Source organism: Dromaius novaehollandiae, chromosome 7 (genome assembly GCF_036370855.1).
Source record: "Dromaius novaehollandiae isolate bDroNov1 chromosome 7, bDroNov1.hap1, whole genome shotgun sequence".
NCBI classification, from domain to species: Eukaryota; Metazoa; Chordata; class Aves; order Casuariiformes; family Dromaiidae; genus Dromaius; species Dromaius novaehollandiae.
Genome location: NC_088104.1, coordinates 16,972,171 through 16,997,004, shown reverse-complemented (window position 1 = coordinate 16,997,004; position 24,834 = coordinate 16,972,171). Strand labels below are relative to the sequence as shown.

The 24,834-nt window shown below is 38.5% G+C and overlaps 1 protein-coding gene across 3 annotated transcripts; it reads left to right on the top strand.

The window, feature by feature from the left end:
• The first annotated feature begins 22 nt into the window (after positions 1 to 22).
• ERCC3 (ERCC excision repair 3, TFIIH core complex helicase subunit) lies at positions 23 to 23,966 on the top strand. Of its 3 annotated transcripts, none has more exons than XR_010389960.1 (15): positions 23 to 139; positions 250 to 455; positions 1,863 to 2,099; positions 2,748 to 2,797; positions 4,201 to 4,336; positions 4,542 to 4,706; positions 5,744 to 5,948; positions 7,015 to 7,329; positions 8,360 to 8,544; positions 11,985 to 12,187; positions 15,461 to 15,557; positions 15,740 to 15,857; positions 17,464 to 17,582; positions 20,226 to 20,400; positions 22,269 to 22,339. XR_010389960.1 is itself a non-coding variant. In XM_026095505.2 (15 exons), the coding sequence occupies exons 1-15, from the start codon at positions 121 to 123 to the stop codon at positions 23,232 to 23,234; spliced, it is 2,343 nt and encodes a 780-aa protein (XP_025951290.1). In that variant the 5' UTR covers positions 23 to 120; the 3' UTR covers positions 23,235 to 23,966. The 3 variants fall into 3 exon arrangements, 2 of the variants coding, with proteins under 2 accessions (XP_025951290.1, XP_064370817.1); XM_026095505.2 differs by lacking the exon at positions 20,226 to 20,400 and adding an exon at positions 23,100 to 23,966 and having other exon boundaries at positions 22,269 to 22,421; XM_064514747.1 differs by lacking the exon at positions 22,269 to 22,339 and having other exon boundaries at positions 20,226 to 20,405.
• The last annotated feature ends 868 nt before the right edge of the window (positions 23,967 to 24,834 follow it).

Here is a 24,834-nt window from a genome sequence, read left to right as displayed (position 1 = left end):
TGCTCCCCCCCGCCACACACAGAGGCCCCGCGGCGGGGCTGACGTCGTGCCCCTCCCCGGCGGAAGTGACGCCACGCGCGGCGTTTCCCCTCCCTCCCGCCACCGCGGCGCGAGGCGGCCATGGGCAGGAAGGAGCGGGGTGAGCGCGGCGCGGCGGCGGCGGGGGGCGGCCGGGAAAGGGGGGAGGGCGGCCCCGCTGCTCCCGGTCCGACCCCCTCCCCCTCCTGACCCGCCCCGCTCGGTTCCCAGATAAGAAGAAGTCCAAGAAGCGCCATTACGAGGAAGACGACGAGGAGGACGATGACGCTCCGGGCAAGGAGTCGCAGGAAGCGGTGCCCTCGGCGGCCGGGAAGCAGGTGGAGGAGAGCGGCGCGCGCGTGGACGAGTACGGCGCCAAGGACTACCGGCTGCAGATGCCGCTGAAGGGCGACCACGCCTCGCGGCCCCTCTGGGTGGTGCGTGCGGGGGCGACCGGCGGCGGGGGAGGGGGGGCGCGGCGGAGGCCCGCGGCGGAGGCGGCGCTGCGGGAGACCCCCCCGCGCGTGGGCAGCGCTTGCCGGAGGGTTCGGCGGGGTCTGCGTGCGCGTTCTGCGAGGCGGAAGGCGGGAGCGCGCCCGCCTGTCTGGAGTCGTGTGGCGACAGGGGGAAAGCAAGGGCGGAAAGGCTCCGCTGCTGGAGGTTTCCGCGTAAATCTGTCAGAACGAGATTTGCTCCGGTTCTGGAAGAGTGGGTGGGTGAGATACGTGCAGCGCGTGTCAGGGTCGTCGGTTCGCGAGGCCTTCCGCGGTCGCTGAGCCAGCCCGTAGCTGGAGGGAGTTTAGAAGTGCAGGTGAAAGCTCACGTGCTGGCAATCTCCGGTCCCTTTTCTGCCAGACACCCCTTTTTTCAGGTGTGCAATAAACTTAACAGGTTAGCGAAGCAGGAGCACGTTAGCTGGATGCTTCTGGGAGGAAGATGAAATGGATCCTGGAATAAACTGTTTGAGTTAAAAAGACAAGTAGGATGCGTTCTTGCAGTGACACAGTAACTTGGTTTGTATGTTGGAATGAAACAGCATTAATCAGTGTGGCCTAATTCCTGTATCTGGTACCACTTGTTTTCTCTGCCTTAAAAGGGAAGTCAAGAAACCTGTCCAAAATTTGGCCTGTAGTGAAAGCATATTTAGAAGCGGCAGTTGCCCTGCCAAGTCCTGCAGGGTTTCTGTTATTGAATGCTGTGAAATGCAATTGGCACCTTTACTTCTCTGTTTCTTCTGGTAAAATGGGGGACAGGGAAGAGGGGGGGTTTGGAAGCTTGCTCTTGCTTGGAGCAGGAAAACAATTTTTTTATTATTATTGTTAAAACAAAAAAAGAGAAAAAGCCTAAAATGTCAATCTAGAAAAGCTTAATCAATCTGGATGTGGGTTTTTATTAGTGTCCTAGAAAGGCCACTGACAAATCAATGCCTGGTCCCTTGCAGAAGATGAAAGTTTCACATTCCTGCATCTCCTTCCATGACTCATGTTAGTTTTTGTAAGTTCTGTATAAAGCATTTTGCTTTTTTTTTTTTTTTTTTTAATTTTAAACTATGTCAACACCCTCCCCCGATAGGGGGGGAAATCAGCTTTAGTGCAGCTTATTACATGTATATTAAATTATGTTAGTTTCTTGGTTTCTTTAATTTGGATCTCTTTATAAAATTATATTTCTTCTTTTTATTGTAATTTCATTGTCAGAGTCATCACTTTTTCTGAAACACAGTGATGTATTGCCACCTAAGTAATGGAGTCTTTCTGTGTCGTAACAGCTGTTTTACGGGAAAGTCCTTGTTTTTCTCAACTAACACTGGTGCGCTTTCAGCTTGTTTTTTCTTCCATGTACAGGCTCCTGATGGCCATATCTTTTTGGAAGCCTTTTCTCCAGTTTACAAATATGCGCAGGATTTTTTGGTTGCTATTGCTGAGCCAGTGTGCAGACCAACACATATACACGAATACAAGCTGACTGCTTACTCGCTTTATGCTGCTGTTAGCGTTGGCTTACAAACAAGTGACATCACAGAGTATTTACAAAAACTGAGCAAGACTGGTGTCCCAGATGGAATAATTCAGTTTATCAAGGTAAGCCCATTGTTGGAAATTTATCTACTGCTACTATTGAAATCTCTTCCTGCTGCTGCTGCTTCTTCATTGTTTTTTACTCACTCATTGATTTCACAATCTTATTCTATCCTGTCGTTCCGTTTCAAGAGAACAGAGACTTTATCTTATTTTTTATCTTTATCTATAGCATACAATTGCACAAATAATATTTTCATAGTGTAGCCTATGTGTGGTTTATAGCTTGAAATGGAGATCCTAAAACAAAATTTTAGTGTGCATGCTTTATGCCAGAGGAAATGCATGTGGAGTAAGTTTCCTCATGTTTACTCTGAAGATTATGAATGTGGGGAGTTACCTGGAGTAGCTGGTGCACTATAAAACACAGCCTATCTTATTTTGCAAATGTTTTTTTGTAGTCTTGGCAGTAGATTGGAATTGGATATAAAAACTGGATGTCAGTGACCGATCTCCTATGTGAGATGATGTATGCGTGTTCTGAAAATATTTGTTAAAATAGGTTTGTTCTGTAAGCATAATAATGCTGTAAGTAAATGATTGACTATGTCACTCTTTCCCACAAAGAACAGAAGTGCCTTGCAGCATCTGGTCCCAAGCCTAGAAACATTCCTTTGCATGTTCATAACGATTGTTCTTATTTGTTTGTAGTTGTGTACTGTCAGCTATGGGAAGGTAAAGCTGGTACTGAAACACAACAGGTAAGCAGCTTCTTCCTTAATTAGTGTGGAAGAGGAAGTCTTCCAAACAAATGCACCGCTGCATGTAAATGATTCTGACTGTGGTCTCAGTAGCTGTTGAGTTGAAAACTGTTTTACAGCTCCCTGTTGAGTGCAACATGCATTACTGCAAGATCATATTCTCAGTTTGCAAGCGTTTAATATGTTAGTCAGTGTATTCAGTTTGACTGTCCTTAAGCTACTAGCGGTTATCATTACATTATTGTAAGTAGGATACTAATTTGATGTTCTAGCTTGTGTCTTTATTGCTTGGACTTGCAGTACCTCACTAAGGTTTTCAGATAATTGTTTCATTCGTTCCTTCCCAATTTACCAGAACCTCGGTTAGAAAGCTTTTCTATAGCTGTCCTTCAGTCTCTTGTGTTTTTATTTGTAATCCATTATTCAGGAAGGACAAGCAAATCCACTGACAAGACCTGTGTGTTTGCGTGAAATCTGCTTGTTAGTGGATTGAATCTGATGTGTTTTATGTATAGACGATAACATTGGAAGGAATCTTGGGACATCTACTGGTTTAGAGCTAACCAGTTTTATTTAAACTTATGATTTTGGGGTAGTGAGAGGGGAGGGAAGAAGAGAGCAGAAAAATAAAATCTCCATACACTTTCCTATGTTTTCTCTGCTTCCCTTTCTTTTCTTCATAAAGTTCTTTTCTGTGTGACGGCCACAACTGAGCCCTAGGACTATGATCTAATGCTCTGCTGGTGCTGCTTCTTTTTTGAGCCTAAAACTAACGCTAGGATTATTAGCAGACTTTTATTGTTTTATTAGGTGTCTCTGAGAAAAAAAACTTTCCCCATGCCAGTTGAGACTTAAGTCTCCCTTGGCTTACATGTTAACTGTGCTCTCAAATGAGCATCATTATTGGTGAATCTCAAGGGAAAGAAAAATTTCAGGATACCCAAGGTTACATTTTTAGAGGATTTGTGTTTTGGCTTTTTTTTTCTTTTTTTCTTTTTTCCTTTTGCTCTTCTGGCCAGGACACCACATCCAGAATTTTCAGACTCACCTCAGTTCAGTCTCAAAAAAAATTGTCTCCTGTCACAAATAAGACTGTAATACAAGAGGACTATTCAGCTCTGTCTAGGTGGTTCTTTTGGAGTTTTCCTATTCGTGTTATATTAATGGCAGGTAATTTGAACAAGATTGATAACAGTAAAATAAATACTGGTTTTGGTATGAAGTATCTTTTAAAATTTATGATTACCACTATTTCTTTATGTTTAAGTTATTACCCCCAAGATGGGAGTACCTTAGAATGCATCTGGGAGAACTATAAATTGAGGCATCCACACTATTCTTCCTGTGAGTTATTCAGTTGATTAGTTCATAGGCATATCTTTTCCTTTGTTCTTTCCATTTAGGTATTTTGTGGAAAGTACCCATCCTGATGTCATTCAGCAGCTTCTGCAAGACCATGTTATTAGAGACTGTCGCCTGAGAAATGCGGAGGGTGAAGAAACGGAGCTCATTACAGAGACATTTACGAGTAAATCAGCGGTATGCTTCGGCATGTTTTAAAATGATTGAATTAACGTTAGATAAGCTATTAAGTAGTTTAGAATGGTTATCGTATGTTTGTCGTGTCAGCGGTTGCATTCTGTTCAGCAGCAATGCCCTGTGCCTCATTAATGAGACCCATTTTAGTTGGGGAGGGGGATCTCTAATGAAGACTTCAATAAAGATTCCTGTCCATCTATTTCAGATTTCCAAATCTAGTGAAGGAGGCTTGGGTCCATCAACGTCACAAGGAACAGATGCTCAGAATAAGCCAGATGTCCCAGCTGATTTATTTGAATTCTATGAACAGATGGACAAAGATGAGGAGGAGGAGGAAGAAACACAGACAGTATCTTTTGAAGTCAAGCAGGTATGATTATGTTAGTCTCCTATCATTTGTATCTGTGGGGGATATGCTCACGACTCACAAATAAGTATGAGGGCTAAATATAAAGTACCATGACTATTTGTTTAATGTAGGAGCTTATTGGGGTTATTAAAATGTCTTTCCTTTTTTGCCTTCCAAAATATTATCTTAGGATCTTCCTTTTCAGTACAGAGGGAGGTAGACTGCATATTGTTCCTTCCCTGCATGCAAGGTGCAGTGCTTTAAAGGCTAGGGGAGGGCTCCGTAGGCTAAGAAAGGTCCCCCTTCGTATGGGCCTGAACGTTACTGTGCGCAAGACGAGTAAGAAATTGGTGTGGAGGGCAAATCTCCTGTTGGTTCCAGAGCTGTTTTTTTCTGCTTCTGTTTTGCAATTCATACGTACAGAAGGAACTTTTGGTGGTTCTGCTTTCATCACTTCTCAAGTGATGAAAGGTGACTGGCTTGATCAGACATTTAGAGAGCTTTCAAAATTTTTCCTGTTGCTTCTTGGGCTCAGTAATTCTAATGCAGTCTTACTGGGGAAAACAAAAGCCAACAAGAAAGAACCTAGTAGCTTTTCTGGTTATTAAAAAAAAAAATCTTGGTGATTGAAGACAACCTGTAATTGTGGTAAAATAATTGCATTACCAGGGTATGAAGATTTCCCAGATAACAGATGTGCAACTTTGTTAGATCCTTCCATGTAAAATACAGAATCTTTTGTCTCTGTTACTAAGCTCTTTGTTGCAGGACTTCAGGATGTAATTTTGTCACTGCCAGATAAAGAACATAGACAGAAGAACATAACTCATTAGTCCTGGATGTCTAAAAAGCCCTTTTTAATATAGACTGTTATTTCAAATATTTGGGGGGTGGTCATGACTAAAGTTCTTGGAATGGACTTTAATTCTTGTAAACTTAAGGAATGTAAAAAAATATATATATATATAGTTTGTATGGTACTCTGTAATAAGTGGTTATTTAAAAGAAATAGTTCAGATATGGAGAATTTGCTATCTGAAGGTTTGTCTCCTCTTCAGGAGATGATTGAAGAACTTCAGAAGCGTTGTATCCATTTGGAATACCCCTTGCTGGCAGAATATGATTTCAGAAATGATTCAGTGAATCCTGATATTAATATAGATCTGAAACCCACAGCTGTTCTCAGACCCTACCAAGAGAAAAGCCTAAGGAAGATGTTTGGAAATGGGCGAGCTAGATCTGGTGTTATTGTCTTGCCGTGCGGTAAGTTGCTGGCTTAATTTTGGGGGGGTTTGTTTTGTTCTTGGCTAAATGATTCAAGACATTCAATGGAAGAGGTGGTGCATCTTTCCCTGTAATAAAGTGACTTCTGAATGTTACATCTACTTAGATTTCAAACAGTAGTAGGGAGTGTTCTAGGTAGCAGCATGTAGAGTCCTGTCTATTTTTAATGAGTGGGCTGGGACACTCTGAGGGAGAGCCCGACTTACAGAGCTATCAAGGATCTACTTAACAGTCAGTTTCCCTGTAGTTAATGAAGAACTGATTTTTGTTGTGGTAACTTAAAATTACCATTAGTGCTTTCACAGGTCCCTCTAAAACAGCTCTGCTGATCTTCCAGTGACATTTAAAATTGTTGGCACTTGAGTTATTTGTTTTTTGGGACAGGAAGACTCGGTGGGGAACTGGGAATAAAAATATGGCATTGAGAGGTATAAAGAAAGGAGTTTGCACACACAAGTTCTGGGCAGGGGAATTTGGGAAAGAAATGAGGATTGTGTGGATTGAGACAACCTGTGGGAAATGGTGGAAGAGGGAGAGAATAGGAGACGGCATGGCAATGCCCATGGTATGGATGGGAAGGCACACAGGAGATATGAGGAGTGCCTGAAGGAGTGTGTAAAGGATGTTAGAAGAAAAATGTGAAGGAGGAGGAGGAGAACGTAAGGAATTGCTACGTGGTGGAATGCGCATAGCTGACAGGAGCAATGGAGTATGGGACCTCTAATAAGAGATTTCTGTATCCACCTAGAGCTTAACCTGGTTTTGAAATGAAGAAAGTGTTAAAATGATTGCTTCTAGCTGCCAAAGCAATATTTACAATTATTTTGTTGAGAAATTGCACAGTAACGTGGCTAGTAGACAATCAAGCTGGTTTTATATAGTAACTAATCTGTTACTTTAAGAGTGTTATAAAAAAGAAACAATGAAGAATTTGCCTTTCTCTGTTATGATTTCATATCCTCTCTCAGTCTTTTTGTTTTCTTTCACTCTTTTTTTTTTTTTTTCTCCCAATATCTATGGGATGACTAATGAATATCCTCTGCAGGTGCTGGCAAGTCTCTAGTTGGAGTGACAGCTGCGTGTACTGTCCGCAAGCGGTGTCTGGTACTTGGTAATTCTGCAGTGTCTGTGGAGCAGTGGAAAGCCCAATTCAAGATGTGGTCCACCATTGATGACAGTCAAATATGTCGGTTCACTTCTGATGCCAAAGACAAACCCATTGGCTGTTCTATTGCTATTAGCACATACTCCATGTTGGGACACACAACTAAAAGATCCTGGGAAGCAGAGAGAGTAATGGAATGGCTTAAAAGTCAAGAGTGGGGCCTTATGATTCTTGATGAAGTACATACTATCCCTGGTAAGGAGGCAGTGTGCAACCCCCTCATGCTGTATACACTTGTTAATGTAACTCTGCTTTTTTAAAGTTTGTTTTCATTTTGTCTTTTTTCATGTTTAATATAGTGGGTAAACCCAAAACTTAGGGTTTTGAGACTTAGATAAATGGCCATGTTCTAAAAATGTTTTTTTCTGATGCTACAGAGATTAGCTGACCATTGTTTCCCTGAAACCTTTCAAATGAGATAATTCTTTCTCAATGAAGGCAATGTAAAATATAAGCACCTTCCCCCTTTTTTAGGTTAATAAACTGCTCTGAGATACCTTAGTTATATTTGTTTAATTTTGCTGTAGTCAAGTCTGCTGTGTGGATGGTGCTTCTCTCACCTGGAACAGGAGAGTTGGTCTGCCTTCTTTGCTCTTGAGATGTGGTCGCATTGTAGGCTAGGTTTTCATGTCTATTTCTATTCCATAAAATACTGTGATTAGGTATAGTCATTACTGTCCAGAAACAGCTGTTGTATTTGAAATTACTATGTAATTGACACCCATGCTATTGAAAAGGAATAATGTGGTATTAAAGTTTCAGTAGAATAATCCTGGCTAAAAATACCATCCAGGATTCTGTTAGCTTTTGTACCTTATTGGTATGGTTTGACTTCAGTATAATTTGGCCTCTACAGAAATGGTAGGTTTCAGAGTAGATTTTGCTGATTGACTACTATTTTAACAAAGTAGTTCTTCCTATGAAATATTATGTGGCCTAAGTCACATAACAGCTGAGTACATTAGTTTGTTGTTGGGAAATGGGGAAATAACACATATCTGAAGGTTTACTGGGATTTGCAGAGTGCATTGAAGGTGTAAAGTGAACCTTCAATCAGTCAATTTGCTGTAATGTGGATCCATTGGAATTGTGTGTGAAATGGGGCAATGCTTCCGAACACTGTGCTTGCTTTTTGTTTAGGAGTTCATGAAATTTTTTAATTCCAGTGTTTGCCTTCTAAATCCGTTCGTGACGGTAAACAGAAAATTTGTCTCGTTTTTCTTAGCAAAAATGTTCAGACGTGTGCTCACTATAGTACAAGCTCATTGTAAGCTGGGACTGACTGCTACCCTGGTCAGAGAAGATGATAAAATTGTTGACTTGAACTTCCTGATTGGACCAAAGCTCTATGAAGCGAACTGGATGGAGCTGCAGAACAGTGGCTACATTGCTAAAGTACAGTGTGCTGAGGTGATGCTTTGTTTTTTATTACTATTAGTGTGTATTTAGTATGCTAATTTTTTTTTTCTTTGCAGGAAGAGCTATAAAACTGTGAAAAAAGGTACCTATATGACTTTATATTTACTGGAGCATAACATCAGGTGGTGTCCTTGAAGCTGATTTCTAGAGACTCAGATGGTAGACAGTCTTTAGTTTTTTTAAGGAAAATTCTTCCAATTATTGAAACACAGAAAGATAGCCCAAAGCTTAAAAAATTAAGAAAACACAGACTTTGTTTCAAGCCCAAATACATGAAAATGAAAATTGAAAACATGAAACTGGATCTTGCTGTAGTTGTCCAATGTGATGGTGTGTGACCTCTGTTCTCTCAAGAAAATGGGTAAGATTTGAATCTTATCAGATTTTAATCTGATACCAGATAAGTGGAAATCTTGTCACAGAGGCACATTAGAATGTTAAAGCAACCTTTCTGGGTCAGACTAAAGGTCTGCCTAACTTAACATACTGTTTCTGAGAATTGTCAAGTAAGATGCTTAGGGAAAAGTATAAATACAGGGCAAGCATATCTGATACTTCTCCTGATTACTCTCCAAGCCTGCAGTCATCTGTGACTAGAGGACTTCCTGAGCTACATGTGATTTCTGTGTATTTAGTAATCCTCAGTGGGTTTATTTTTCATGAACTTGTCCAGTCTGCTACTGAATGGAAGTGGAGTTTTAGCAGCTACAGCTTCCTGTGGTAGAGTTTCAGAAGATAAGGGTCTTATGCTTTTTACTTTTATTTTTTTAAAACCTGTCTTCATTTAATGCTCCCTAGCTCTGGTATTGGAAGAGAAGGTGCAAAATTAATTCCTATTTATCCTCTTGTGGTCACTCCTGATAATTATCAAACACTTAATGGCTTATCACTGAAATATAGGCAAATCACCTCTTTCATTGGAGGAGTAAAATTTATTGTAAAGGGATGTATGGCTTTCATTGTTCTACAGATATATTGTTTGTTACTACCAAATGGGTTGTCCCAGATTTTAAAAAGCCTTACTTCTACTTTGATTTCCTCTTGAATAACAAGATATGATTTAGTAGGAAACAGTCGTCACAGTTGTTTCTTTTCATACCCGTACTGTAGAGTCAGAGGAGTCTTCCTTATGAAGTAAAGTAGCTTTTCTTTAAAATCCACAGGTAGATTGAATTTCCAGTCTCCTGCCTATTAAAGTGTAGAGTTTATTATGAGAGTTATCCTCCTAGCTGTGATGTAAGGACTGAAGCTATAGTACATATTAGAGACAATTTATAAAAACAATTTTATTATATACATATTTGTTAGAAATAATACCCAAGGTTAATATTATAACCAGTCAATCATAGTGATGGCAAAGTAAACCAAACTGACTTTTATTAGTGTGTTTCTGCTGCTTTCTCTTGTATGAGTCAGTTGTTCTCCTTTTGAATTTTGTGCAAACTAGTAGTTGTAAAAAAAATACTTTTTTAAGTAATAGAATGTAAATAGAGAGCATCTGGAAAGTAACTAGGTTGAAGGGAGAGTAGTTGGTCTGCAATTATGAATTTTGCTGTGCTTAGGCACTTTAGATGATTCCATTTCAGAAGCATAATTCTTCTCAACCTCTAAACTGCCATGTAGACATTGAAAAGCTAAGCATGGAGTACCTTTCTTTTGAATGATTTGCAGATTTTATAAATTTATATTCTTTAGGACAATTTTTTTTTGTTGAAGTAATATTCTGAACTACTACTGAAAGCAAAGAACTCCCCAAAAACAATGTTAGTGGCTGGGAAATGATGAGTCTAATGTATGCACAACTGCACTGCATATTTGTTTGGATTTTCTTGGCATGTTGTTGTCTTTTCTCAACTTGCCTTATTTTATCATAGCCAAGTAAGACCTCAGGTTTACTCCTTAAGCGAAGTTCTTTCCAAGTAGCAAAAGAGGGCAGTGCTGCTGTGTGATAAGGCAGGTCATATTCATTGTGGGTACTACTTTTTCATTGCCCCAAAAGAGAACAAGCAGAAGAGTTATGTAAATAACTCCAGCTGGTTAAAATAAATGCTAACTGATTTTTGCCTGTCTGATGATTCTGGTGTTTTTCATTAGCTCTATTTTCAGAAGTTTTTAATTTACCCATAATCCCATTCATAGCTGCCATACTATAAGTTCTTGACTTGGAGAGAGTGTCTTGCAAAATATAAAAATGAAAAAGATTGTTGGGGAGGGAAATATAATTGTATCCATTTCCAAATCTGGAACAGAATGTAAAAACAACACAAAATGTATTCAATACCCAATACAGTCTGAGGCACTGAGCAATAGACAAATTATCTTACTACCATGACATGTTCAGTACTTATATCTCATTCTCACCTTGAAATATTCTCTCTTGGTTTAAAAACTTTGAATCTTTCATATAGATAGCATACAATAACATTGGACCCTATTCAGTGCATAAATCTATTGTTACTGTAGTCAAGTGCTGAAAAAAGCCTAAAAAAAAGTAGTTCCTAACAGTACAGAACAAATCAGGTTGTTAAATAAACTCATGTAAATTGATAAATTGTTACGTTTCTGAACAGATCTTTTGTTAACTTTCTTAGCTGAACAATGGTTATGAAATAGGCATTTTGTTGCAGTATTCTGTTAATTTGTAGTGTGTAGTGGATATCATGGAAAACCTATGATCAGCAGAATAAATGTGTTCTAAATTGTGTTATAGATAGTGTCATTGCATTTGTGTAAACTTTTCTTCTATTTTCATGCTACAGTAGAAAAGTAAGATACTTCAGAAAGAGAGACTTATGCAGTACTGTGAAATGTATTTATATAAAATCATTATGTGTAGGGAAGGCCATTGAAAACTTCTAATCAATTCTAATGTTTTAAAAGTTGTGGAGTCAGTAATGATTAAAATAAAGCTCACCCTGCTGTGGATGTAAAAAGGATTGGTAAATATGTTCAATAATGAAAACTAAATGCATCTCTGATTCAAATATTGAGAATATGGCTAAATATTAATTTTTAAGGAAAAAGCCTTGACTAGTAGGAGAGGGAGAATATATGGAAGAAAGTTCTTTCTCTTAATTCTTGCTCTGTAAGAAATAGTAGCATTCAGTGAAATTATTAGGCATGAAACATCAAGGAAAAATGTTCTAATCCTATTCCAATCCCAGTGCTTATTCCTGTTGTGGATTTCACTGCTACAGAATTTTGGAAGGGCAAAATATTAGTGAGGTCAAAAAGGGTTTGACAGTGCTGGAGACTAGAACAATTAGTAGCCTTCATCTTAGTACAACAAATACTGTCTCATAATTTCTGGCCTGTGCTATAGAGAAAGTTACAATGCATTATCATCCCCCAGTGTCTTAATTTCTCACTGGAATAAAATTAATTAGATAGTTGTGGGTCACTTTGTATGTGTGTGGGTTGTTTCCTTCTAGGTTTGGTGCCCAATGTCACCTGAATTTTATAGAGAATATGTAGCTATCAAAACAAAGAAGCGGATACTGCTGTATACCATGAACCCAAATAAATTCAGAGCCTGCCAGTTCCTGATTAAGTTTCATGAGCGACGGAACGACAAAATCATCGTGTTTGCTGACAATGTGTTTGCACTGAAGGAGTATGCAATCAGGCTTGGGAAGTAAGTGTTAACAGCCAGAGATGGCACTATCCTTTTCCTCCTTCCTAGAAAACTACCTTGTAATTTCTCAGATTTCAGTACCCCTTAGACATTTTTTACAATACATTGATTTAACTCCAATACTTCCTATATAAAAAGGAACTTGAGAGGATGTTTTTGGATCAGTTTTACTGGCATTGCAATTAATCTTTGTTTAGTAGATGCCTCAGAGGAGTTTTAATCCAAGATTTCTGTGGAGGACTGCTAGTATTTCTCAGTCCATTTTGTTGTTATTAAAGGCCAGTGGTAAAATGAGTGGCAAACCTTTTAAAAAGGTTACCAGAACTATTCTTGTAAGAGACTGTAGGCTCTCCTGTCTCAGTGAGGGGAAGATTCCTGAAATAAGAACCCTCCGGATCTTTCAAGATCTCTTTCTTGGGGAAAATGAGCGGAGGAGCTGGCCTTAGCCTTTCTGTGACAAGCCCAAATAATGTCTCCTGTGGGAAGATATGAATGTGAATGTGAAGCATTTTGACTGCGTATGATTTCATGTCCAGGAATTTCAGCAGTACTTCTGAGCAAAATCAGAGATGAATCTCCTTACGTTTTCCAAAATTTGCAATGAGTTTTGAATAGTTTAGTAGCCATCTTGTGCTGGCTTGCTGTGACATCTAATAAGAAGCAGAATTAATAGTGCTGGATAAATTCCAGCACCCGTGGTCTCTTTCTTCATTTTTTTAAATCTGTCTGGACAGAGATTAGCTGTAACGATGCTGCTGGAATGTAGTTAGTTGTGTTCAGTGCTCCACAGAAAAAGAGCTTTTGAATAAAGACAAGTGTTGGGAGGGGATGCCTGCTTCCTAAATAGCAGAACAGTTGTTAACTGGGGGAAGATAATGCGGAAATGTGTGGTAGCAAAACCAGCTGAAGAAGTATTTACTGTTTGCTTTTCATGTTTTTGAGTGAATTCTCCTTTTCTCAAATCGTTTATAGAGCTCCAGGTTATACAACTGTCAGTGTTGGAAAGAAAGGAGAGTTACAGTGCTAGATAAATGTAAGGGGTTATTTCTTTTAAACAGAGAATTTTCTAATCATAGTTTGCTGCGAGCATATTCAAAGTTGAATATATATATATATGAATATATAAAGTTGGCTTTAGGCATAAACAAAGTGAAAAATTAGTTTGGGCAGGGCAGGAATGATAAGTTTAAGCAGGAGAGAGCAGTCCTGTGGGTGTTGTGGTGGTACCAAGTCTGTGCATGGCCTATGCTAGCTCAGCAAAGGAGGGAGAAGTGTGTAGGGTAGGTGGGCTCCCTGCCCGAGGGGCAGATGGCCATTGCCTGGCTGCCTTTGCACCAGCTTGTTCTTTAATCCCCCCCCTTTGCCTTGGTACTGGTAGGGAAAGACCATGCACATGACAGGAATTACTTTAACTTCAGGGCCACAGAATTCAAGTTCGCTTAGCCAGCTCTTACTCTTTGTCATGAGTCTGTCTTCCAGCGTAGTATAGCTCATGTGATGACTATTCTTTGCCTATTAGTGGTGGTGTTAATGTATTTAAATCACTGTTTTGAAGGACTGTCTTTGGCAGTTAATTTTGACTGTTGTTGGGACAGGGATCTTTGCAGATCCCTCCAACATCTTTTCACAATGAGAAAAGGGGGTAATTTGGTTTAAAAAAAAAAAAAAAAAAAAAAAAAAAAAAAGCTAACATTGGATGTTCTAGGTTCTGGATCAGGAAGGTACTTGGATACATGTAAACGAAACATTGTCAAGTAGGGCAATGGGGGTTAAAAGGGAGGACTGACAGCCAGGAGTTTTGGGTTATTCTGTGTTTAATTAAGAATGTGCATGTGTTTGACAGCCCTTCTTTGAGGCTTTAAGAAACAGTAGGCTCATAGATGCTTTCGTTTCAGTGGGATATCTTGTACTTCAGTCTTGATGGGGATTAAAGTCATCACAATTTAGATGTGAAATGACAAGGCTTAAAAAAACCCATTACTGAATGCCACTAACTGAACAGTAATGGTATTGTTTGGGAGTTGACTCATTCGCCACCTTTGCTTTTTAGCTGTGGTTTGAAACAATCTGCTGGTTAAATGCACTGAGTAAAAAAATCAGATTAGAGGTGACTATGATTGCTTGGTAGCATAAAAACTACAATAAAGTTTTCTTAAAAAAAGGGGGGGATTCAACATAGGAATCAACTGATGAATCCAGAAAAACTTAGTACTATGCACTGCATGTTTATGTTCAGTTACCACCCACATATGTGCAATGTTAAAATTTAAATTAAGCTTTTGAGGCTGTTCCTTGTGTTAGAAATAATAAATGGAAGCGTGAACAATTCTAATATAAACCGTAAAATTTGTTTCCTGTTATTTGGAGATGCTTCTTAACAAGCATTTGGAAAAGAAATAGAGCAGATTGAAATGCAGTGGCTATGTATGCCTCTGTGCTTCTTTGATGTTTCAATGCAGGCTTTGCAGTTTGTGGCCTTTTTGAACTCTGCTAAAGCAGGAAGAGGATAGCTGGGCTCTAGAGAGTGTCTTGGAAAATTCATAGTAATCTAAGATACTCCTGAAGTCTGTGGGTGACTGAGAGTTTGTTTGAATGAGCCTTCCTGATTGATATATTAAGTGTTCAGGATTATTCATTGTCATCGGTTGTAAACTTTAGATGAAATGCCACTTTGGGCTGCTCATGGGAGCATTGGCACGCTCCCAGAACGTTTGGGACCTCATTCTCATTTCATTAGGTCCAGACGTTATTAGGAGGGGCAAGAGGTTAATTTCAGAAGCAGGAATCATTTTCCCAAAAGAATATACAAGAGCCAGCTTGTGACACTCAGAATATTATTAATAGAGGAGCTTGGGTTTTTAAGCGCTTAAATAGGAAGCACAGATGGCAGCTGTCCGTGCACTAGGTCTATAGATTTGAGGAAAAAATTCTTTTATTTTAACAGTTGCCCTCAGTCTTTCATGTAGGCTTAGCAAATGTCTTCAGTCTGTTGATGTACAGCTTTGTGGGTGCACATTAATTGCAAAACGTATATAACTCTCAGAATTTATTTCTGGCAGGCTGGGTTGCTGCAGATGGCTCCGCAAACAACTGGGTAGTTGCCATAAAGAGCTAAACAAGCTAAAGATAAACTGTAAGCTCTGTCAAAGTCTATTCCATTTTCATATCTGTTTAAGGGCACACTCCACTCCTTTCCATGGCATCCTAGTACCTAACAAGAAATGACTGAGAAATCTTGAACTGAAGTAATTTGAATATGTCCTGTTCTTTTAGACCTTACATATATGGTCCTACTGCACAAGGAGAGAGAATGCAAATTCTACAGAACTTCAAGCACAATCCAAAAATCAACACTATTTTTATTTCCAAGGTAAGTAAGAGTATTCAGTGTTACACCCACCTTCAGAGTGAACGTTATTGAGGGGCAGATTATATGTGCAGGTAGTGCATTTGACATCTTTCATGCAGCTTTCAAAGGCACACATTATATTAAATCTTCGTTTATGATATGCAGAAATAGTATATTGCTCAGAGGCTGCTCCTCTGTTGTAGGTAGGTGACACATCCTTTGATCTGCCAGAAGCCAATGTTCTGATTCAGATTTCGTCCCATGGTGGGTCTCGAAGACAGGAGGCTCAAAGGCTGGGACGAGTGCTGAGAGCCAAAAAAGGTAAATGAGGTGGTTGTTGGGCTCTGGGTCTTGTATCATGGTACAGCTTTCAAATAATTATTCAATTTAAATTGTTGAATACTGAAACATAGATAAAATAAACTGCATCCTCTTAAATAAGCAGGCAAATTAGGTAACAGCCTCTTGGCTGTTACTTTCTGAGGCAAAGAATTACCTGCACTGGGGATGGGTTTATTTTCTTGCATGGGTATGTCATGGAGACTGAGAGGAGCTGCTGATAGCATGTCATGCTACTGTGGTAGCCCTGTGTGCACCTTTATTTCATCTGCACAGAGGACAGTACTGGTACATTCTGGTTATGGAACCAGTCTGCACTTCCAAAAGCAAAATATGCATGCACACGCATTTTGTGCTTCTCTGCATATGCTCCTTTTCTGCCCATCTGAGTGACAGGACACACCAGGTACTACTACAAATAGGAACTTGCAGGGAGAGAGAAGCTTTTTTTTGTTCATTCTCTGGCCAGCTTTGACTTTTGGAGACAATGACTAAGCTGCTTTACTTTCTTATTAAAAGGGTTTGGGAATTCCATTTTGTTTTTTGTTTTAATATTTCTTATAAGAAGAGAAAAATCATTTTTATATCTCTCATTTCTCAGAGGAAAATGAATGAAAATGAACCTTTAGGTCTTTCGTTCGTCATTTTCATTCCTTGATAATTTCCTCAACGTCAAATACTTGTTAAAAAAAATTATAGTATTACTCTAAAAAGCATGTTTCTGTAGAAAGCATGTGTCTCGTGTGTCTCTAGAAAGCACATTTTTCATACGTGCAGATTATTTTCTTTTAAAAATGGGATTTGGTTTCACAAATTAGTTGCGTTTTTGCAAAACGTACCCAAGGATCCTTTTGTTTAGAAAAAAGATTCTTAAAATCCTTTCTACTTAAGATTTGCATACACTTTTTTGCATACACTGTGTGCAGTTTGTGCTTCTTACAGCTGAGGCTTTATTTGTGAATGCCTACAAAACCTGTGTTAGTGAACTAACAAACTCTTGGAGAGACCTTGGGTTCCAAAGAAGAACCCAGTGTTTTGGGGTTATTAGGTATTGGGGACCATAAGTAGAAAACGATAGATAGCCTGGCATATTCTTAGCTAAATATTTTTGTTTTACCTTTTTTAATGTAGAATCACTGCAAATTCTAGTCTACATTGATAAAACTTCCTTTGTATTTTTCTGTTGAACTTTTTTGACTTCTGTTACAATCCTTGCCCTAACTTCGTGCAACTTCCTTACATAATAGGCTTTTAAATAGTTTTTTTTTCTTTTATCTTGCTTAGCATCATAAAGGAGAAGGTTCTGCTCAGAGCACTAACGTAACTGAGTTAATCTACATTTCATTTGCAGTTTCTTCCTCTCACCTACATTGAAGTTACTAAGAACAAGAGTAGAAATTTCCATGCTGCGTACTTTGTCAATCAGTTTATGAAGGTGTGGGTGCAGCTCATCTTTAAAATAAACTATGCAAATTGATTTTGTAGAGAGACAAGTTATCTGAACACCTGTTTTCACTGTTTAGGTTCTTTTTATTCTTGGTTTCAGGGTTCCAGGTGGAACTAACCACTCAGTGTCTTTGTCTCCTAGGCATGGTTGCAGAGGAATACAATGCCTTTTTTTATTCTCTTGTTTCCCAAGACACTCAGGAAATGGCATATTCAACCAAGCGACAACGATTTCTTGTAGATCAAGGTTATAGCTTCAAGGTAACTTGTCTTTTTTGTTTGTTATATTTATGCCCTATGCATGTAATTCTGTATTCTCTTATTTTACCACTAGGTCAAATACTTGAGAATTCCAGCTGTGGAGTGTATTAATGAAGGTTATGCTTGCAGGCAAGGACTGTTCTGACAGGACTGTTTTATCACCTATATTACTGTGAGAATAGGTACAAATGGCACTAATATAGCTTCTAGGAAGGTAAGTATTCCAGCCTGAAACCAAGCAGCTGCTGGGGAGCGAAGCAGAAGTTTATTTGCATGGTTGGTTTATGTTCATGTTTTTCAACTGTCTGCCCATGCAGGCCTCTTACTGTATGTTTTCATACTAAGTGTGCATAAAAACATTGTTGACAGCTGTCCACGTCTTTAGAGGCCTGCAGTGAGTCAGAAAACTTCCAGAACATCACAAGTCACAAATAGTTTCCAAAGAACTCCAGTCTCAGACCCATATTTCACTTTGGGAGAAAATCTATTTGCTTGTGACTGAAGAGAAGATACAACAGGCAGGATTCATCTGTCTTAGATTCATGGATCCGACTCTGGAATTCCAGTCAAAAAGTTAGGTGTCCAAAGTGTCTAGCCACCCATTCCGAAAGAAATACCTGCCTGGGATCTTTGTCACACACTGATCTTGTGCACTGTTTTCACAGTGCTGTCCAAAGCCTGCAATGCTGCAGAAAATTAGTCAGGATGCAGCCACGTTGATACTGATGGCTCTGTGTTAGCTGAAGCTGTTCTGGCTAATGAAGCTCTTCAGACTGTGCTTATTTAGCCTCCACTAAGAATTTGACCTTGCTCTTGTAATTTTCTCTGCATGATACGAAATGCATCGCCCAAATCCAGAATCACAAGATTGAATGTTAATTGGTTAAGAAATTACAGAATTTACTGTGGGAAAAGATTCCTACTGCAGAGTAGAAATCTTCCCACAAGTAAAATGTAGTCATCAAAACAGAGATTATCATGACAGCATAAAGAGCTATGACTTGTAATTTACATGTTTCTCCTAAAGTCCCTTTTGCAAAGGACATAATGTTATCTCATCTCCTGTCTCAAGACATAGATAGTTTCCTCTCTTCTTATTTGTTTTTTTAGAAAGTTTACGCCTTGTAAACCAGTTAAAAATTTCACTTTGCAGAAAGTTTCTTAGCATTGCTTCTTCATATGCTATGACCTTAAAGAGTGCTTTTCAAATCATCTGACTTCCAAGACTGTCTTCTTGATTGCCATTTTATTGGTTAGGAGAGTCAAACTCCATAGTGTCCTCTCTTGGATACAGTGATGCTGAGATCTCATACCAACCTGAAAATAAACTTCCATTTAAACACAGTGATTGGTCTTTGCAGTTTTCTTTCCAAAAGAAAATTCAGTGGTTAGTGGCTTTTGGGGTCTTGCTAAAACTTCTCTAGAGGACTGTCTGTCTTCTCCAAAACGAGCTGCTGGCAACCAGAAGGCACTAGCGCTGTCTTTCAAGGAAACCTTGACAGTTTATCACCCATTGTATATCATTTGCCTGTTATGTATCTCTATATATGCTTTTCTTCCTCCAAACATAAAATCTCATTCCACTAAAGCAGAACTCCTGTATAGATTTCAAGACTTACCTGATTTTTTTTTCTCTTAATCCCTGGACAGTCCTATGTGCTCAACTATTTGGTGGCTAGAGGCAAGGGAGTGTCATCATAAACAAATCTTGTTTTTAGGAAAATCATTGTTTAACAAAACTGCAGTTTTACTGCTCTAGTTAGAAGCATTCTCAGTAAGAGATATTGTTAATACTAAAAGATGGGGTGCTTATACCTGTTTGTAGGGAGTAAGCTTAATCTTATGTTATTGACACAAGCCTGCTGTTTGCATGGGAGTAAGTGTGTGTATATATAGGCCTTATTTTTATGACAATTTGGAAGACCATCATATGATATCTAATAGATTATCAAAGCTTGGTTGGCCATATAAAGTACTTTCTTACATGGTTTCTCAGTCACATATAACTTTTGTTTTGAACTGAACTGCAGGGCCGGCAGTCACCATCTTTCTTCATTCTCAGGAGAGAGAGAGCAGAGGATATCAAAAAGATGCAAGGACAAGTGGCTTCCACTTGAGCCTTGTTACTTAAGGGCTTTTGCTCGTGAGGCATACCTGTAACAGCGGGTGTCCCCATGGATAAAATCTCTCTGAAGTAAATAACTGCTCCGTAATCAGTGGCACATTAAAGAGAGCTTTAGAGAGGAAGTTCTCACACTGAAACAGTCATGTCATAGTGTTTATAGTTTTTAAAAGCTTTGTTTTTCTTTGTAGCAAATCTGTTTTGACAACACTATAGATCAGGACTAATCTGCAGCTAACTACAACAAACACTTCAATGTGGCTGTGGCCAAAAAGATTAGAGAAATCCCTTTACTTATATTTGAGTGCTTTGGATTATAGAACTAATTAAGAGGTTAAAATGGAGCTACTTCATTTTGCAAGGACCTAGTCCTAAGCATTATGGCATTGTATTGAAACAAAAAGCAGTGCAAGTGACAGCTGAGTGTCTGGAATAATACCTAAGCTGACCAGTCCTGGAATGTTCTTTACTTGAAGCTTAGGAACAAAATATGAGATGATCTATTTTCTTTTGTTGTCCAGACTTTTAAGCCTTAGTCATACCTGCCATCAAAGAAAAATAGGGCTGGAAGGAGCTTTTAAGAGACCATCTAGTGTGTTACTTCATTCCAAGGCAGGATCAGCTATACGTATGTCGTTCCTGACAGATGTTTGCCTTTTTATTCTTCCAAGTATGGAAACTCTACCTCATCTTTAGGTAATTATTTCACTGCTTATGTCCTCTCCTTCAGAATATTTGTTTCTAATGCCTAACCTTACTAAAAATTCAGTACTCCCATATAAAGGTAACATTCTGCATTGTTCTTCTAGGGCTTGTTTTCTTCTCATAATAGCTCCATTCTCTGCCTTTTAGGGAAGAAAGAAAAAAAAAAAGGACTGAAGGACTAGAATAATACTTCTTTGCTACATCATGTATTTTGTCTTTGCTTTTTAAATAGGACCTTTGTCATCACAGTTTTCTGCTTGGAGTCTAATTATTTAATTTTTTTCATTAGCTAACCAAAGTTCAGTTATTTATTGCTTTGTATATTTAGAGGATGAATGTAGCATATATTAAATCTTAAATAGCAGAAGAACTTGCTATATCAAGGAATCAGGGGTCATTTTGAACTTGACATCTGTTGAAATTAAAAGTTGAGCTTAAAAAAATTATGATGCAGTAGAAATTCTTTCTGTTCCACGCATCAGGTTAGCTTTTTTCTGCAGCCACACCTGACAGGCTAGTGCAGTTCAAAATTGCTTCCCATGATTCCTTTTTCTTTAGTTTTGAGATGATCGTAGCACATGCAGTTCTTAATAAATTAGAAGAGGGGAACAACCGTACTGTTCATTTAGCCTGTGTAATAGGACAGATTGCTTCTCTGAATGGATTCTTAAAGCTAGGACATTTCTCAGAAAGACACCCATTTTTGTTTTTAAAACTGCCATTGAGAACCACCTACAACATCGCTAAGTTGTTCTAGTGTTTCATTATCTGTTTTTCAAAAATCAGACCCAGGCCAGATTACTGAAATGATTAATCTCTAATCCTATTGACTTGAGATAAACTGAAAAAGGAGGATGAGGAGAAGAAATGGTTGAATTAGACGGTCTATCTAAAAACCTCTTCTAGTTAGAAACATATTGGGAAATCAAATTTCAATTAAGATTCTCATGAATAAGCATATGTGCTCATTTCCTTTTTTTCAGAACAGCTGTAAGAATGGGAAGGGAGGGAGAAGAGAAGGAAGGCTGATATTTTGAAGAAAGGCATGATATTTTGATAAAAGGCAAAGAATTAAAAAAAATTAATGCTTTTCTGATGGAATGATCCTCAAATTATTAATGCTTTGGATAGCCAAACACGGATGATAGGGGTTTTCTGTTTGTTTTTTGTTGTTTTTTTTTAAAGAGTTTTAGTAGAATGTGTTAAGTACAGGAAGAGTTCTTGTGAAGTGTGTGGAATACCTGTAATTAAGAAAGCAAGTTGCTTGTTGCACTGTAACAGAAACATGAGACTTCAGGAAAGAAGAACTTTCAACTAATGAAATATATAGCACTATACTGCCAGTAGATGGCATGTGCCAAACATCCGTGGTTATCTAATGAATTACCAAGAGCTTGAAAGAGAAGTAAAATAACAGCTTAGTTATCTTTGTGTGCGTAGGCACAAGATGAAGAGTCCTTTTGCTCTGTCACTCATGCTTTATTGCAGGTTGCTGCATTGTTTCTCTTTCAGCCACTGATGATACACCTCAGAATTTGTTAGGCTGCTTCGCCCATATTCATCAATGTTCATGCTAAAATTCCCAGTGTCTGGAAAGCTAATGGATCATTTTTATGAAATATAAAACAGTAGATCTTAAACTGGACAGAAATTAGAGACACTGCACGTTTAGCAGTGTGTTATGTATATCTGTGCTGTCTAGTGCTAAGCTGTTCGAACTGCTAATTAAAAGCTCAAGACAGTTCCAACAAGGATGTGAGATCAGGAGTCCCTGTCTTGGTTTTGGACAGTTACGTAGAATGCTTAGAAGGAAAAAAAAAAAAACAAACAACCATTTTGCACTGCACTGTGTTTCCTAGGTGATAACAAAGCTTGCAGGCATGGAAGAAGAAGAACTTTCATTTTCATCCAAAGAAGAACAGCAGCAGCTTCTCCAGAAAGTCCTGCAAGCATCCGACCTAGATGCTGAGGAGGAAGTAGTAGCTGGAGAATATGGTTCAAAATCAGCTCAGGTAATAATGCTTTGAAAAGGATGACTGTAAATGGTAGAGAACTCGACCATTCCCTTCTCAATTCTGTCCAAGTGTGATGCCACTATTGATGCCATAGTATCTGTATGAAATAGTGGAAGAGAGACTTTCACAAGCAAGGAAAATATTTAAAAACATTTTATAGGTACACGTGTCAGAGCACATGTTTTTTGGTGGTATTGTGTTCCTTGAATCACCTCGTGCCTTGAGGGTAGAAGCTTGCAGGCCACTTTTGTTCGTATTCAAGAAAAGCAGCATTACTGCAGGTAGTAGTTCAATAATTTCAGCAACAGATGTAAAGAAAAATGCCTTAAATATTTGATAATACATAAGTTAAAAGAATGCTACAATGAAATAGTTAATATTTTATAGTTGGTTTTTAGCTAAATGGTACTGTGGTGAAATGTGTTAGGAACTTCCAGTCGAAGGTATCATTTCATGTTAAAATTTACATAATTATGTATACTTATGGTCAGTGGGAGGCAGTGAATTTCTTTGTAGTAAATCTTAAGAAATGTCCAGAACTTTTGGCACTGAGGTCAGTAAGTGAATAGTGCTGCTTTCTAACTTGTGGGGTCAGTAGGTTAAAGCGTTATCTATCTAATCACACACTTAAGTATGTGTTTTGTTTTTGGTTTGTTTTGTTTCCCCTTACTACAGGTGTCCCGTCGTGCGGGCACAATGAGCTCTATGTCAGGAGCAGATGATACGGTTTACATGGAATACCACTCTTCCCGGAGTAAGGCATCATCAAATAAACATGTCCATCCATTATTTAAACGCTTCCGGAAATGATGTACTTCATGTGTGCATTTTGTTAAAACTGGATCCATGTATCGGTTTCCATAACTAAAAATATGGAGCTGAGATTTCTGACAGGTCCTTTGAAAGACTTTTTTATATGCATCTATATAGCTACCTATCTACTTAGCAATATATGTACTCTGATGGACGAGTCTGAAAGGAAAAAAGGAACTAAATCTCACCACAGGAAAGATGTTATCCAAGGACTGGATCCTGGTTATACCCATCTGGTTTCCAGGGCAATTAATAGAATTTATTTTTATCAGCTAAAGACCACTTTTCAGAAGAATTCTGTAAAGGTTTTGTATATGAAGTTTGTACTGATGTTTAAAATATTATTTATCTGATTACTGTGTCTGCTCAACTAAAATATTGATGTTTAAAATGCTTAAATAAAAATCATTCCTTGAGCTGAACAAATCCTGATAGGAGCACTTTACATAGTATTTTTAAACTGGGAGCTAATTTATACTCATGATTTAACCTATCTTAAAATTCTAACAAATTGGTTGAAAGTATTTTGAAGTTTAAGATGAGAAAGATAGACTGTCTCCAAAGTTAACTCAAGGAAAGCATTCCTAAATAAAAATAAATTCCTGTGCTCCATTTTCATTTTTTTTATGTTCTTGCTACTGATGAGAAACTGTTGGAATAAAGGCTGTTTTTCCTTGTCATTTATATTCTATTTATTGATCATGAAATAAAACCATCATAACTGCTGAACACTATCATGTCACTACAAAAGTTATTGTTGAATCAGAAAGTGTTTTGACTTTGCTGTACAGTGAGTTGGAAGCTGAGATGTGAAGGAGAAATTCCTGAGTTGGGCTTTTTTTTCTTTTTTTAAATTACATTTTGGTTAAATGACAATACTGACATAAAATTCTGGGGGGGGGGGTAAACTATGCTAAAAAATTGATAAGACTACATTTGATCTTAATGCAGTAAGCTTCTAGAAGAATTGGAACGAGGGTGGAGGCAGTTTGCAGCAGGGGCATGCTTTTTGAAAAACTTCTGCTTAATAATGTTAACAGGTAAGCTGCTACTTTTTTTTTTCCTTTTTTTCCTAAGCAAGTCAGCCAGTGTGATAAGTGAATACTTATTTCCACCATGCTTTAAAAATTGCCTTGAAACTATTCTCCACTCTTCGTAAATTTGAAGGGGAAAAAAAAAAACACTGCTAAATGTGGAGATGGCTTTAATAGCAATACTCATTTTTATAATCAAGGCACTCGCAGTAGCTGGATGCAGAACATTGATATAGCTCTTCCTGTGCTGTAAATCTTGGCCAGGATGTCTAATGATTTTGCTTCTCTAAGTAATGGATCTGCGTGGGATGCAGTGCTTTCAACACCAAGTAAAGTGCAACAATTGCAAGAGATAAGAATCACTCCATGTTTCAGCAACTGTGTGTTGGTATTCCAAGTTTAGATTTAATTACTTTGATATGATTACTGCAGTAACTGCTGCCTGCCATTACTGTACGCAGACATCTGTAGCTGAGAGTGGCAGACTGGTTTGCCATGACTCACTACAAAACAGTTGCTGCCCTGTGCTCACAGTGCGATCTGTGCTGGAAGAGAGCCAGTAA

Bases quoted from the DNA above. Each gene is read 5' to 3' on its own strand.
- ERCC3 (XM_026095505.2), top strand. The intron at 4,707-5,743 runs GTATGATTATGT...TCTCCTCTTCAG, and splicing joins TATCTTTTGAAGTCAAGCAG to GAGATGATTGAAGAACTTCA. The intron at 12,188-15,460 runs GTAAGTGTTAAC...CTGTTCTTTTAG, and splicing joins TATGCAATCAGGCTTGGGAA to ACCTTACATATATGGTCCTA.